Source organism: Thunnus albacares, chromosome 1 (assembly GCF_914725855.1).
Source record: "Thunnus albacares chromosome 1, fThuAlb1.1, whole genome shotgun sequence".
NCBI lineage: Eukaryota > Metazoa > Chordata > Actinopteri > Scombriformes > Scombridae > Thunnus > Thunnus albacares.
In genome coordinates, this window is record NC_058106.1 from 16,995,000 (window position 1) to 17,011,203 (window position 16,204).

The 16,204-nt window shown below is 39.0% G+C and overlaps 1 protein-coding gene across 2 annotated transcripts; it reads right to left on the reverse strand.

The window, feature by feature from the left end:
- Positions 1–387: 387 nt before the first annotated feature.
- smyd2a (SET and MYND domain containing 2a) lies at positions 388–14,971 on the reverse strand. Of its 2 annotated transcripts, XM_044346499.1 has the most exons (13): positions 14,673–14,971; positions 13,102–13,165; positions 12,051–12,161; positions 10,649–10,709; positions 8,330–8,457; positions 6,340–6,407; positions 5,807–5,909; positions 5,538–5,648; positions 4,566–4,686; positions 4,268–4,442; positions 3,534–3,642; positions 2,972–3,104; positions 388–2,831 (listed from the first exon to the last, which is right to left on the reverse strand). In XM_044346499.1, exons 1-12 carry the CDS (start codon positions 14,843–14,845, stop codon positions 3,021–3,023), a joined length of 1,308 nt encoding a protein of 435 aa, XP_044202434.1. In that variant the 5' UTR covers positions 14,846–14,971; the 3' UTR covers positions 388–2,831; positions 2,972–3,020. The 2 variants fall into 2 exon arrangements, with proteins under 2 accessions (XP_044202434.1, XP_044202425.1); XM_044346490.1 differs by having other exon boundaries at positions 388–3,104.
- Positions 14,972–16,204: the final 1,233 nt, after the last annotated feature.

The window sequence follows — 16,204 nt, forward strand, 5'->3', positions numbered from 1 at the left end:
GTTCCTTCAGTTGGATGTTTTAGCTTCACTGTGCAGAATGACGTATCCACATAGTTTGACATTTGAAGGCTGTTTTCACATTCATCTGCTGAGGAGGAAAGTTTCTGTGCTCATCTTAAACCTGAGTTTAAGGCGTGCACCTACAAACATGATTTGTGACATCACGACTAGTTTGGAGCCAATCGAGGTCCAGTATACAACTTATACAAGTGTGATGTGGAAATCTTGAAGCCTCCAGTGCACAGATATTGAAAAAAAAGAAACATTTATACTTGTCTGCTTGCCTTGGACCACTGAAAAACAGCTGATATGAATTTGCAAGTGCAGCAAGATTACTGCAGGATATTTAAGATGAACAAATAAGTATACTGTATATCACACAGCAAGTGCCATACTGTCATTTATTGGGATCCACTGACATAGTACAGTAAGAATCAGAGGCTCAGGATTTAGGTATGCATTCCATTAGAATAACATTCATGCCTGATAAAGAATCAGTTCCTTACAGAAACGGCAAGAAACATCACATGGGTGACCTTTCAATTAGTCCTCATCTGGTTTTGTATGTGCAGCATGAGTATAGATTGCAATATGTTATCCTTTGTGCCACTTGTTTTATCTTTCATGACATCTCTGAATAGAAAACAAATTATATGCATTTTCTGTCTGTGTAACCAGAAGTGCTCGAATTTGGCAGAGGGTTTAGATGGTTGTTTTTGCTAGTGTAAACCAGTCTGCAGACTCACTTGTCATGGTGCTTTTCCTTTGTAAAAATGTACAGAAAAATAACCATGAGGCATTGTTAAAATTGTGTTTCTGGATTACCTATGCAAAGCTGTAAGGCAGGCACCCTCTAGATGCATTTTTGCAGGTGAGAAATCCAGTCACCTATCCAGGAGTTGCTACAGAATGTGACCACAGGCAACTCATGACAGTGGGCTATTTCTAGCGCTCAGCACTCCATATTCATGTGGTGCATAAAACTGGATCCATAGTAAACATGATGGAGAAGCTACAGCCTTTAAGAAGGATTTTGACCTTTGACGAAAGTTCCTCTGGCGGTGCAACCATCCACTGACAGAAACAGATAAACTGAAACAAAACGAGCTAACAGGTTTGCCATTTTGACATCATTTTGTCACAAACAACAAGAAGCCTTAAATTAAGTAAGGCCCAAATGATCATCTTTGCATTGCCTTAATTTTCAGCTTCTTTCAACCTCCATCACTCCCTACCCACTTAGCCTCAGATTTATAAGAGCAACAAATGACAGAAAGCAAATCCAGTTGCCTTTGACTTGGGATTTCTAAATAATGATTTAGTCAAATCAAATCTCAGCAGAGAGAAAACTACAGGTTCCTCCTCCTCATGATGTAGGGGTCTTAGTTTCTAAAGCGCCCATTTAAAACCACAAAACACAGCAACCTTTTGTTTTGTCTCACTTCTCTTAATCACAACTTAAATGTACCACCCACACAGATTTTTAAAATTTGTTTTACGTACCCATTCCTGCTGAAGGTAATGCTACCTTAAAAATGCCATGTTGGTAAAACAGCTGCTATACATCATGGTCTTTAAATCACCCCAGTCTATTTAAGAAATACTGCATTCATTCATGTTGACTATAAAGTTTAAAGTGTATGGTGAGGTTGATTATATTCCCCCCTTGTTATTATTTTAACAAAATGTAAAAGGTATATCCTGCCCACTGCTGCTAAGGTGACTTGATGGTCCAGTCCCAGGGTCATGACAATCTGGATTCATGAAGCGTTTGAAAAAACATTAAAAAAGGTACAATTTTGTATCTCTTGACAAAAGGAAACAAAAGCTACAGTGTTGTGCCTTTTTTCCTGACAGCAAAGGGCTCATAGTACCAATGTCTTCAGTGCGACTTACGAGGCAAACTGGTCTCAGATCAGCAGCCCTGTTTAAGGATATACTATGAACAGAGAATTATAGCTGGTTCCTCATCAGTTAAACCCGTGGCCCTTTTGGTCAACAAGCCTCATAGGAAATAACAAAATACACAACATAAACAGTAAAACATGCAACACTTTCTGGTTCTTTAAAAACAGGCAAAAAGTATATAAGACAAGCCAATCAAACCACTGGTTATTCATTCAGGAATAGTTTTTGCATTCTCTTCTCCGTTGCTACAGAGTACCTGATGCATGGTCAGTCATTATTTTTTCACAGTTTAAACAAAAATCAATAAAACTGGAAACTCTGTTGCTGAATATTTGATAGACTACTCAACGGTTTGAAGAGAATTTCAAATCACTGAGAATCTGCTGTGGAGGTCAAACTTCTGTCACTGAAACATCGAACGGTTTGTTGACATGTCCCAACAGTGAATGATTTCAGACTCACAAGGAAACAAAAACTGGGCAAAAATCACTCCAGAAAATGGTCTCACATAGCTCTCCAAAAAAGCCTTGTTTCTTCCAGAAGCCAGCTTTAAAATGTCTTTCTACTTTCTCCACTGATGTGATCCTTTTTAGAGTTACAGGTGGGTGTTGAAGGGGTTTAATGAGCATCAGGAAACAGAAACCAACATTTTCAAATAAGGTTGATACAAATACCTAACTGCAGATATGAGGACATCATGCCAAAGAAGCAATGTAATTGCTTGAGGTGTAAATGAGAGAAACTTGGGGAGCCTTAGAACATGTTTTTTTTTTTTTGTTTTTTTTTTTCATTTCAAACATTTTTTTAAACATTAAATCTTTTTGCGTTTAAGTCCAGGTTTGACAGGAAGTAGACAGCTGTAGGTGGTAAGTGTGGTCATCCTCAGCCAAAATATGTTGACAGAATGGACAAAGAAATCCTGCCTGAAGAGGAGCAGGAAAAACAACGGAGTGGGTGTCAAAAAGGTTGGAAAAAAAGAGAGGTATAAGATGCATGCCATGCAGTTGTGATGTGTATTTTTGTTGTTGCTGCTGCTGCTGCTGCTTTTCGAGAGCTTCCTTACACCGGTGCCTCTCTTCTTAATCTTTCTTTCTTCTCCTGCTCCTCCTTTTTTACTTCTGCTCCTCGATTTCTCGTTTAACTTCTGCTACATAATGGTGATCCTTCCCGTGAGCCACCTCCATGATGGCCAGTGCCTGGAGACAAAAAAATCAACACTGTTCTAAACCATTTATTACAGAGCCACATACGTCCCAAAGACAATATATTTTTTAATCTTGTGCACAAAAGTTATTATCTTGTCTGTATATTATAACATATTTTATGTATACAAGATATTTTCTTCAGGACTATGGGAGCCCTGTAATTTAGAGACACCCCAGTCTTTGAAGGATTTTTCTTCAGAACTCATTTGATCAATTCGTCAATCAATGATGTGGTCTAGCCTCAGATCTCTTAACTTCTTTAAATTCAAGTTATTCTGACTGTTGTTGCCTTTTACTGCTCACTTATCTCTTGTTAAATGTTCCTATCCTTATCCTCCTTGGAGTATTAGTTTTTTATCTTAGAGTCCCTCAGTTTGCCTCACATTAATATACCAAATAACCACATGTCTATAAATTTACCTTCTTCAGAGCTTTGACTCCTTGTGTCTTCCTCTCCAGCCCCAAATACAGACGTCCCAGTTTTAGATACATAGACGCCACATTCAGAGAGTAGGCTGGGTAGTGAACACTGCAGAGAGAATATGGTTTATACATCAAGCCAAGCAGTGGACGTGAGAGGAAAGAATATATAATCTATAAAATGAATTTTACATTTGGTTTCGTTGTAGTGCTACAAAAGTTCAGAACATTATTAGGTTGGGAGTCCCCGGCAATGTTACAATATCGCAGATGTGGCTTAGTGTTTTAAACCACAGAGGAAAAACATGTTTAGCAGTATCAAGCTTGAGAGTGCACTAAAGGAACACATTATAATATGTGCTGTATAAGGCATAGTGTTTATATTGTACATACATACAAATTAAGTTGTACTTTGTAAAGCAAAAACCTCCATGAAACATTATGAGCTGCACAACAGTTAAAATAAATGACTAATTAAGTAGAGACTAAAGTTTCATGAGAATGAAAAACCTCATCTTTACATGACCTCTGTCAAACTCACAGAGGTCATGTAAAAAGCCTGACTGTGAGGTTAAATTCTTACTCACTGATTGGCGCTTTGTGTGGCACCTCTGTATTGCAAATGTCCAATAACAGTGCTGCAGTACGATTGATTTACTCATCTTACGAACATATGCATCAACTCAAAGTGTATGACGGCTTCCCTTCTGATCCCTTACAGATCATCAATGTACCTATATGGCTGAATGATCTTCTCTCCATAGCTCATGGCTCCGTCCCAGTCCTGCATGTAGAGACAGACGCCCATGGCCTGATACATCATGTGCAGCATGTAGACGTTGGTGTCAGCAAATATAGCGCCCATCTTCTCTTGGCTGAGTTCACACATCTCCAGTAGCTCACTAGGGAGTGCTAGAGAGTCAAGGAATAATGAGACGAGCAACCGAGAGAAAGAGGAGGAGGTGAAACTGACACAGAGGAAATTGAGGGGGTGGTGGAGGAGAAATAAAGTTATAAATCAGAAGAGGATATTCTTGTAGTGTTTGGCTCTCCTGAACTCCTCGATGACATTCTTGGCGTAACGGACCATGGATCGGATTTCCTCTGGCTCTGGTGGAGAACTCAGCTTCCTGATCGCCATTTTTTCTTTGTCCTAGAGAGACAGCAAGAAGTGTAATAAGAAAGGAGCTTTAAGGAGCTTTTGTAAAAAAAAGAAAAAAGGAAAAAAAAAGAAAAAGAAAAAAAAAAACCCACAATGCCACAGAGCTTTTTAACGAAAACAGCTGTACAGTATCAATAGCCGTGTCCCAATTTTATACTAAATACAGATTGTGACCAGGTTTTGAATATATAATGCGTTTTCACTGGAGAAGTAACAAAGTTAAGTACTCACATCTGTCAAGTCTGGAAATTACACCTATTGATATTGCTTGATTTTTAAGTGGGATGCTAATTTATTGTCTCACAAAGAAATGCTCAATAGGAGCTACTCTCAGCTGAAAAATTATTAAACTATTTGCTGAGGCAGCTCCATAAGGATCTCAGAAAAAAAAATTACATTTTTAAAAACATTAAGTTTTTTCTTTAAGTTTCCAAATGTGAAATTGGCAATGGTTGTGGTTTGCTTGACATCTGTCACCACATGTCTACTGTTATTTTCTGCCCAAACTGTACACTATGAATATTGACATAGAGTATATATAAATTGCATATATATAGTTTGGAATTGAGACACAGCTACTGAGTATGTATGTCTGACAGTGTAAGCTAAATGTAGCACAAAAAACAGAAACATTGGTCCTGTTGTTGGCACAATGAGGACACACCAAGTGTCGTAACTGACATAAATCTGCTACTGATGTTCATCAACAGAGACTGATTCTGATGAAACACTTTCTAGTATATTTCTCAAATCAACTAAGGAAAAAGGTCCCACCAAACCTACAGTCTATATATTGAATAAGTGATTTGAGGAAGAGTGTCAAAAAGATAAGTCACTGGTACCTTAGACTTGGTGGTGCACTCAGTACACTGGCATGTGAAGAAGTAGGAATCTAACAACCTCTCTTTCCTGTCCTCTGTAGGATAGAGCAGGTCTATGTAACTGTTAAAGATCTAAGGAGAGAGGATGAGAGCAGATAAAGAGTAATTATGAAATAAAACATGGTGCATCAATCAAAATAAACAATAGTAGGTAACAGGCATCTGTGCTTCTTTGTAATTGTATTTGGTCTAGAAGTATTTTTGTTGCTAGAGGAGTCCAGTTTGCTCACCTCTTCTCCAGGGTTTATCTCTTGCACAGCTCTGACCTCAGCCACTGTGCCGTTATAGGTCACTATGACATTAGGACTACAGCTGTGATTCATCAGTGCTACACTGGAAGGAACAGAAAGAAAAGAAATGAGAGAAAAATCAGTGAAACCAAAGTAGTGATATAAAGTTCATAGTGATAAACCATTACAGTGAGCAGCTTTATGATGGGTTTATATCTACAGGATGGTTCATGTATATTCTACACTGCCTTTAAAAAGGACTGAGAGACAGACTAAAATAATTCCTCAAATCAGAAGCAGCTGAGATATAAACAGATGAAAATAAATTGTTACATAACTATATGAATAGCAACACTGTACTCAAAACGGTGAGAGGAAAAAGAAAGAGACAGAAGAGGAGGCTGAGTGTGAAGAAAACACAGTGAGAAGAAACGGCTACTTGATCTTATTTTGTAGCATGTTGGCACAAAATACTAAACTAATGAATGGATGGATCATTGAATGATGATGATTTGTTGACATGGACCACTTACTCAGGAAAAACAGCTGAACCCAGATGTGAGAGCTCCTCATCCTCTATGGTAAAGCCATTACAGTTAACCTGCAGACACCAAACACAACAGGAGGGACGGAGCAAGAGAGAGGAAGACACAAACAAACAGGTGGAGACAGAGAGCAGTGGAGTTGAGTAATATGATAATACAACTTGCATCACCCTGTACTCTCCTGTGTTGTAACTCTCCCTCCACTGAACAGGAGGAAATCCGGTAGTGAAGATTAAATGTATCAGTGAGATAAGAAGCCAAAGAGGTTGTTTCCTGGAGAGAAAAGGGGAAGACCACACTGACAGAGAGATCAAATTAAATGAGCTAAATGCTGTAGAGTTAAACTGACAGGACCCAGCGGGAGGGGGGTGATATACAGATCCTGTTTCCAATTCCTCATATGTTACTGTGTGTGTGTGTGTGTGTGTGTGTGTGTCTGTAACCAAGTGCAGAACAACTGGTTTTGGTAAGAGAACATGTGTGAACACAGGCATTAAGAATGTAAACATACTCTATTTGCACACTTCGTGTTTGAGAAAGTTCTGTGTATAGATACTTTATATATATGTGTGTGTGACTTGCAATACAATATGTTCTTTTACAGACCATGAAAGGTCAACGCCTGTCTGTGTGACAGCTAAGGTCCACTGACGCTCTACTAACCACCAGAGTACACTCAAAGCAAGATCCTGGATCCTTCTAGGAACCAAACGTTTTTATCAATGGACATAAAACAATCGTTTTGGAAACTAAAAAGGTAATCAATTAGGAGTTTGGGAGGGGCACCTGGGTATAATTTTGCTCCTTTGTTTTTATTGTTTAAATTTATGTTAAGTTTTTTTTTACCAGTCTTTGTGTTGAGGAGAATTACAGAGTCACAATTCTGCGTTAAAGGATACATGTTTCTAAGTAGCAAATGTGAGAAGTTTATACTGTTCTTGGCATAATTCTGGGATGATCTATTCATTCTTGTTGGAACATCAAGTCATGTCAATTTTATTTATATAGCGCCAAATCACAACAGAAGTTATTTCAGGGCACTTTTTACGTAGAGCAGGTCTAGATCGTACTCTTTAGTTTACAGAGACCCAACATTCCCCCCATGAGCAAGCACTTGTCGACAACGCCAAGGAAATATTCCCCTTTAAAACACTTCATGTCCCTCTCCACTCAAAAATGTGTTTCTCTTCCTGTTCCTTCAATCGGATGTTTGACATTCACTGTGCAGAATGATGCATCTGCTGAGTTTGACACTAGAAGGCTGTTTTCACATTCATCTGCTGAATTGAGAAGGTTTCTATGTGCTCATTGAAAATCTGAGTTTAAGGCATGTACCTACGAGCAGGATTTGTCACATCACAACTAGTTTGGAGCCAATTGTGGTCCAGTACACAATTAACACAAGTGTGGTATGGAAACATGAGTGACTGGAGGAGATGTTTAAATTATTAGGTATCCAGTTTTACCTAAAAGAGACAGTTTAAGTGTTATGTATCCAGATCATCAAAATCACACATTAAAACTTTAAGGTAATTAGTTTGAATGAGAACCTCATTGTGCTTCTACTGGAAAAACCTGTGTGGTAACATATGACAGCATAGAGAACACAGGCAGCTGCCTAGGACTTATTCCAACAAGGAGGACCATGGATGATTTTTTCCGACATAAAACCCCCCCGGAGACGTGGGGGAGGCAGTGGCTGCATAGTTAGGAATAATCAAACTCCTCAATCATACACAAACACATAAACACACACAAACACAGCAGTACCCAGTTTTGCTGCTGTTGTGGTAATAAGTAGATAAGTCGTAATTATGAAAGCAAACAAACCACACTACAGCTCCACAGAGAACCCATACAGGTCACAGCAACTCTAAAGACACTTCCAAAGAAGCTTTCAACAACCTTTGTGCCAAAGAATCTCCTGGGAGTATGACCATATCTACTGAGAACTAAACAAGGTGTTATCCAATTTTACCTGTGCAAAGAGCTCAGTGAGGGCCTGGTCGTCAGGGAGGTCGCTTATGTGTCTGGAGTAGAAGTGGTGCAGGGCTGCTATATCTGCCTGGTTCATCTCATCCTTCTCACTGTCCATCTTATCTAAATCTGACAGAGGCAATGAAACGGACAGAAATAGAAGAAGAGATAATAAAGAGAGAGATAGGAATGACGAGAGAGAACAAAGACAAAAAGGGACAGAGAGAAAGAAAGAATAAGGTGAGGTGTAATGAACACTGCAGCCTTATGGTGTGTTCGCACCAAACGCGAATGTAGTTTTACAAGCGGCGACAATACGCACAAAGTCAATGCAAGACACAAATAAATGCGGATTCGCGTCTATTCACGCCGGGCGACGCGAATAACATAAATACACAAAATTCAAGCCATTCACGTATTCATGCAAGTTGAAAACATTCAACTTGAGCGAAAAATTTGCATATATCATGGGTCTGAACCGGGGATTCAGCTTCAGCTTGCTGACAGACAGATGTTGAGAGCTGGCCAGCTCTGGAGGAGAGAGATGGGGAGCACGTTGGTGCTGCTGCTGCTGCTGATTTCTGGAGGAATAAACACACACCGGACCGCCACACCAGTCACACCAGATTCTGCTCTAATCCAGAGCCGTTTACCGGCGGGACAAGTGTATTTTTTAAACTTTTGGGATTAAAAAAATGATTTATCTTCACTTTCGCTTCTCAACCTTCTCAACCTCACTTATACTGGAGTAAAGTGATAAAGGGTTGGATAAACATTAAATAAACATTAAATGAATAAAAATCCAGGATTTTATGGACCTTGGGAATTGTTTTTTTTAGTCCTTGTTTCTTCATGTATTTGGCTGGAGATTGTCTTATTATTTTCTTATTGTCAACAAATCTCATGTGCAGAGCCAAACCAACAATGAACTGATTCTACTTACAATTATTGTGTTTGTATCCAAAGCCTGATATATCTTATTCCTCTGCCATAGACCTCCGGTGTTGTCCGAAAACTATTAAAAACACAGCTGCACTGGGTGACATGTTTCTTCACCGCTGAAGACGAGGGCTACCATATCTTGTTTAGAAACAGCTCCAAAGAATAAAAATACTGATCAAGTTTTCAGTCTCTGGTGAGCAGTTCTTGTACGGCAGATGGCACTGAGTGTGAGCAGGAGTGTGGTTCCATTAACTGTGCTTAGTTAGCTTGTTGGCCTTCATATCGCAAGCTCTTGACTTTGTGTTACATTGTAAATTTCTCAAAGAACTTCAGGACAAAGTCGAGATCCAGTGTTCCTGCTCATGCTCAGTGGCATCTGCCATACAAGGAACATCTCTCCTGAGAGTGACAATCTTATCCCTGTTATTACTCTTTGGAGCCATTTCTTAAACTACAATGACCATACTCTTCATGTTTTTAATAGTTTTTGGACAATAATGGAGGTCTACGGCACAAAGGAATAAGATATATCAGGCTTTGGATACACACACAATACTTGTAAGTAAGATCAGTTTATTGTTGGTTTGGCTCTGCACAAGAGATTTGTTGACAATAAGAAAAATATAGAAAATTGCCAGCCAAATCCATCACATCACATGGCTCCATAGTAGAAGTACTCAGTGTTAGTATATCACATGTTATTGTCAATCACATACTCCCACACAGGTGGCAGCAAGCAGCTGCTGGCCACTGACTCGCTTTGTGTGCATGAGAGACAGGTGTGAAGGGTAATTCTGTGACAATCCTGATGACACATCTGAGCCTGCAACAACAGCTAAGGCTAAATGTTAATACCAAATGGAGCAGAGAAAACAGCATGTGGGTGCTTAGATGAAACACAATCTTGTTTTTGTGCGTTTTGTGGCAAATTTGCTCTTTTATCATCAACTTTCAGTGTACGATCAGGACCATTCGTAACAGTTTCACCAGTGTTTTCAGAACTTGATCTTTATACGACTCATGTAGCGCACATGCTATTACAGTTAATTATTATTATCATCATCAGGGAAAAATGCTGTAAATGATCTTGTTGAACACCTTGCTAAAGGGCATATTGGCAGCAGTTTTGAGGGAGAGAACATGAAATTACAGCACACAGAGGCTTGGGATTTAAGTCCCAGTGCTGCGCAGACTTGGAGTGAATGAAAGAGACAGAACCAGGACTGGAGGCGACAGCGGGGCTATTAATAGACACACCACTAAAACTGCAGAGACACAGAAAGATTGCACACACACACCACACTATGTAACTAAAAGTGCACCAATATGTAACTAAACACACTCGCTCATGTATTCATACACACACACAGCTACTTACGGGCTTCAAACTCTTTGAGCAGTAGCAGCCTTTCTGAAGGGGTGCGCTCTGTTGTGACTTTCTGCAACATGAGACACAAGACATGACATTATTTTAGTGAGACAAATAGAAACAGGAGAAGTTTAACAAAATATAAAATAACCATATTTTCCCTTCTCACTGAACTGCTTTATTAGAGCAAATGGTTTTGTTAAAGACTTTATTGTCATTAAAACACTAAATGCAACAATGTCGGCTTCAGGAACTTTGACATTTATTAGGACCAAAACTTTCATCTAAACAAATTAAAACACAACAAGGCTACATTAACATAATAGGCCTTTAGTTCACTCTAGACTGACTTTTTAGATGGTCGTTAAGTGTTTAACGTGGCCAAAGATGATGAAGTCTCAACAGGTCACCCTTCTGAATGCAACCACACATGCAATAATTGAAAAGCAAAGATATGAAAAGCTTCACACTCACAGGACACTTCTCATGCAAAGGTATACAAATGAAACTCAGTCATTCATCGCAGCTTCAGCACCTCACTGCTTAGTTTATTGTACAAAATACAGTCCGGCTCATAAAATTATCTTATCGTGCCTCAGCCACTTATTTTATTTGCGTCTTTATCGTCCCTAAAGTTTGTTTAAAGACTTTGACTTTGCAACCACATTCTCCTGTGGCTCCGATGAGCCTTCAGTTATTATGCTTCTGAATATGGGCTGCTCTTTTTTCAGTCTCATTGCGCTTTTAATAGCAGGAAACTCACAGTAATAATATTACAGATTGCTCCGTTCCATTTAGACGTGCCAATGAACTGACCACAGCAGCCAGCAGAAAGCGTTCACAATACCTGCATCCTAGAAGCAGCACGTCTACGTAAAATGCAGCCATTGTTCATGTTATTAGTTACACCTGTGTGTGAAGATATATTGTGTAATCTACTCAGGGTAATTATGGTTTGGAACATCATAGGTTTCATTTCTAATTCAGTTGGGATCTTACACTTCAATTCGAGTTGAGTTCAACTTCTTTTTAATGCACATCTACAGCTGTTTATGTTGCTTTATTTTAGGTACAGTTTTTTACATTGTCACATGCATTTCTACAATCTGATAAGATAAAAATGTACTTTCTTTGATTTTTATGCATTTAAAGTCTTATACACAATACTGTGTATAAGATTTGTGTTTAAGGATGATGTCATATGTCTTGCATCATTTTTTTTTTTACTTATTCTGTATTATATCAATGATTTTTCATCTCTTTGTTAACTTTTTTTGCTGTTCTTTTTTATTGTTTAATATTCTGTGGCCTTTAACATGTTGAACTGCTGCATAAACGTAGAGCTGAAACAATAAGTGGATTAAAAGATTTGTTGATTTTTATTTCTTCTACTGGTTCTTATTTCTCTTACCTGTTTCATGATGATTCTGGCCACCAGTCTGACGGTCTCTGACGGACACCAGTTCTCCCCATAAGCACACATGGCTATACACTCCCCTTTATGCATGGGCCAATCACCTCTCTGTACACACACACACACACACACACACACACACACACACACACACAAACACACACACACACACACACACACACACACACACACACACACACACACACACACAGAAGAAGACAGAAATAACAAATTAGCGATCCTCATTTCTTTAAGCAAGTAATCCCATTCAACAGATAATATATGAAACTACAGTGTCAGGAAAGACACAAAGAGCAAGAGGGTGAGAAAATCTGATGAATGATTTCATTAAAAACAAAGTAAATCATCCATAAATTATTAGCTGAAGCACACGAATCTCTCACTCTTTCTCTACACACACACACACATACAAAACTCCTCACTTTTACTGCAGTGCACTTTGTGCATTTTGTACCATGAAACTAAAACTAGACAGAGGGAGAGGGAGAGGGAGGACAGAAAAGATCGTCATAGCAACTGCAGTCTGAGCATGCGGTCTCTCTCTCTGGATGCTGCCTGCCTGAAGCTCTGCTTAAGTGGTTTTCAGTGTGTGGTCCAAGGTCCCAAGGTGGGTCACAAAAACCTTAAAATTGGTTCCTTAAATTACTTTGAGGTGGTAGCGAGAAAAATACTCATCTTTCGACACCAATAATAATATAATGGTTTGGTTTCTGCCTGTCCTATATACAGTACAAATACATAATAATAATGATGATAATAATAATAATAATAATAATAATAATAATAATAATAATAATAATAATAATAATAGGGTGAAAAAAGATGACAAGTGAAGCCAGATATTTTTAAAATTTTAAAAATTACTTATTCAGTGCCTCATAAGGATGAGATTTTAAAAAATGTAAAAAAATTTGTACTTCCAATGCCGTGTTTCCAGTCAAAGGAATTCATGGTCAGTTCGTTTAGTCAATTTTGGAAAGGGCCACATATGAAAAATGGAAGCAGACGTGAATTCACACACTCTTACCTGGCAGTCAACGTTGCAGTAGTAGGCCTGCTTACATTTTCCGCACTTAAAAAGGTCCTCTTTCCTGTAATGACATCAAGACACACAAGGTGTTAGTCCACTGCAACTGTGATGAGGGGGCGGCTGTGACATTTTGACAGAAGAATTCAACTGAATTAAATTATATGAAATCACACTGTGTACATTTTGATCTACTGACACAACTTTACCTGCTGGCTTTTAGTGGGTGGACCTTGAAAATGTTTGCTTGTTTTACATTGTTCTCTTCCCACGACATTCAGATACAGCACATCGCATATTTATTGTTTGACTGATGTTGAATGAGATGAGACACACAAGTCCACAACACCTCAGCTCAAACACCAGCTGCCAAAACTGCAGTTTTATTCATAAGAGTAACCTGGGCATTAGATTAAGGACTTCCAATAAAATCCTTAAATCATTCCTTTAATCATTTCCAGTCCATTTTCATACAGAGCGGATGTTTTTGTAAAACACAAGTGATTAAAGATCACTGTGTGATAACTTGGACAGAGTGTTTCTGACTGTATCAGAGCAACTGTACACACAGACACACACATCCAAATGCACACACGCACCCCTGGCCTTCTCATCTCTTGGCTCCTCCTCTCTTAGGACACATGGACACCTATATTTAGCACCCTAACCTTTTACTGCTCGACAAACCAGGACGCATGTGTGTGTGCGCATGGTACGAAAGTGTGTGTGGCTGAGTGTGTGACAAAAAGGGAGAGAGATAGAGTTAATTCAACTTAAAAGAGTGTCATAGTGGCATCAGATCTCAAAAAGAGAAGTTGACAAGTTGAAATTTAACCCTTCTTTATGTGTCCGACATCGTATACCTACACACACCCCCCACACATGTCAGTACTCTCTGAATCGTGTAGGCCGGCCTTCCTCACCACTCCAAACCCTGCACCTCTACTCTAGTGATGCAAGCATTGGCTGAAAGTCATGTTGTAGTCCCCCTTCATTATATGAATGAGTGTAACCCAAGAAATCATGCTGTAATTCCTTTTATACTGCTTGGCCTGTAAGTGCATGACAGCAGTCCAGTCTGCCTATGAGGAACAGAGAGTACTCACATGTACAATAGTGCAATATGTCAGACTAAAGACTTAAAGAAAAGGCTGAAAAGTGCTCCTTTAACTCAGCATCCTACCTGTAAGTACTGGTAGCCTAGTTTGACTAAGTAGCAGCATAATTATAGTATCATTAAGGCTACAAGAAGGCAAGCATTTTGGCTTTCAAAATCAGCTGTAAAATATGCTGTACGTGCATATTTGTATGTATGTTAGTCTCTCTCGACTCTGCAGTGCTACAATTTGCTGCAGTGTCAAGTCAGGTGAGCTGTTTCACCGCACTGACCCATTTCCAGCTAAAGTAGGTGTCCAGAGGTTTAAAAGCTAACCTAGCAAGGTAGTAAATGAGGTTAGCCAGCGGTGAAGTGGACAGCTGACAGTAAATAAAAGCCACCAGCCTGAAAGCTAAATGTTACTCAGGTGTTTTTTCTCGGCTGTTTCAGAGAGGTGAGGTTGCTGTGTTGTTACCTGGTGAAGCAGTGTTCACAGTGAGCCCCCCTCTCATTCACTGTCAACACGTAGGAGTAAGCAGGACAGGCGAACACCAGCTCCCCCACCGCGAAGTGCCTCACCGCCTGCAGACCTCTGCCTCTTTCCGGGCTCAGAAACCTCTCTGTTCCCTCTATACCTTCGTTCTTCATGGTGATGGATTTTTCTTTCTCTGTTTTCGGTTCTTCGGTTAGATACAGTCGACCACCACCTGTGTCTGCTGAGTGCACTAATCAGCTTCTGCCTGAGCCTCTTCTTCCTCTCCGGTCCTCTGTGTGTCCGGTGCTGCTGTCAGCGCCCCCTGTTGGAGGAGCACCGGAGCTGTCCGCCACCAAATAAACACAAAATGTATAAACCAATCCTTACAGTACATACTGTTCAGGGACCCATTTTTACATTAGAGAGCAGTAAAAACACCATAAACACTTTTTTCTTTTAGCCTGAAATTGTATGACTTCTCCTAATGTGACCAAGAATACACAGAAATAGGAATATTTCAACTTTTTTTTAAAAAAAAATTGTGAAGCTGTTTCAGATTTTTTGAGTGTTTCACCCATATTTACTAAAAAATTTAAAAAAATCACCATTCAAAAATATTGCTGCATTCTTCACATTTAATATAATTCACTGAAATCATTTTCTTTTTTTCTTTACTTTTTATGTGACATCGGGCCATTATATAGTGTGATTGTAAATGTTTTTTCTCCATAAGCAAAAAGTGTAAAAAACTAAAGAATAAACTCTCTCTGCTCTCTGAAAACTTCATTAAGGATTTATCACACGTTTATCTGTGACTGATGGGGTATTTATGAATGATTTGTGGTTCAGAAAGAGAGAGAGACAAATTATGAGGCGATACTGTGATGGGTCAGAATATGACAAAGGTGATTCTTCAAACACCTTTGTGATGAACTAGAACATCAATTACAAGCCAGGCCTTATTCCCTAACATTAATGCTTATCCTCACTAATACTGTTTTGGCTGAATGGAAGCAAATCCCTGCAGGTTCTGAAATCTTGTGCCAAGACCTTCACAGAAGAATGAAGGCCGCTATAGATGCATAATAATAATTATAATTTTGGAATGAGATGTTCAAAGAGAGCAGTATCCATATTTTTTTTTCATGTTGAGAAGAACAAAATTAGTTAATACTGAACCATGGGCGTCCTTGTTGGTAAAAAATATAACAGGCCTAAAACATAAAATTGCCTCAAATGTTTAGATGCAAAACAGTGTGACAGATATAGACATGGTAAATCAATATCTTTCATCTAGCATATATATGTACGTAACCTCTGTAAAAGTGTTTTTGCATTATAACTGTGTCACTTGGAGCCACCTACTTTAGCAATATTGCTTTTGTCTTCCTGTAATAATAAATATTACCTTTTTGCAGTGTGTTGAAATTTCATGCTTGGTTTATCTTGGGGCAGCTCTCTAGCCAGAAGAAAGTGAGATGAGTCACTACAGAAAATATATACAATGCACCTTATCAAGTCTACAGTATGCT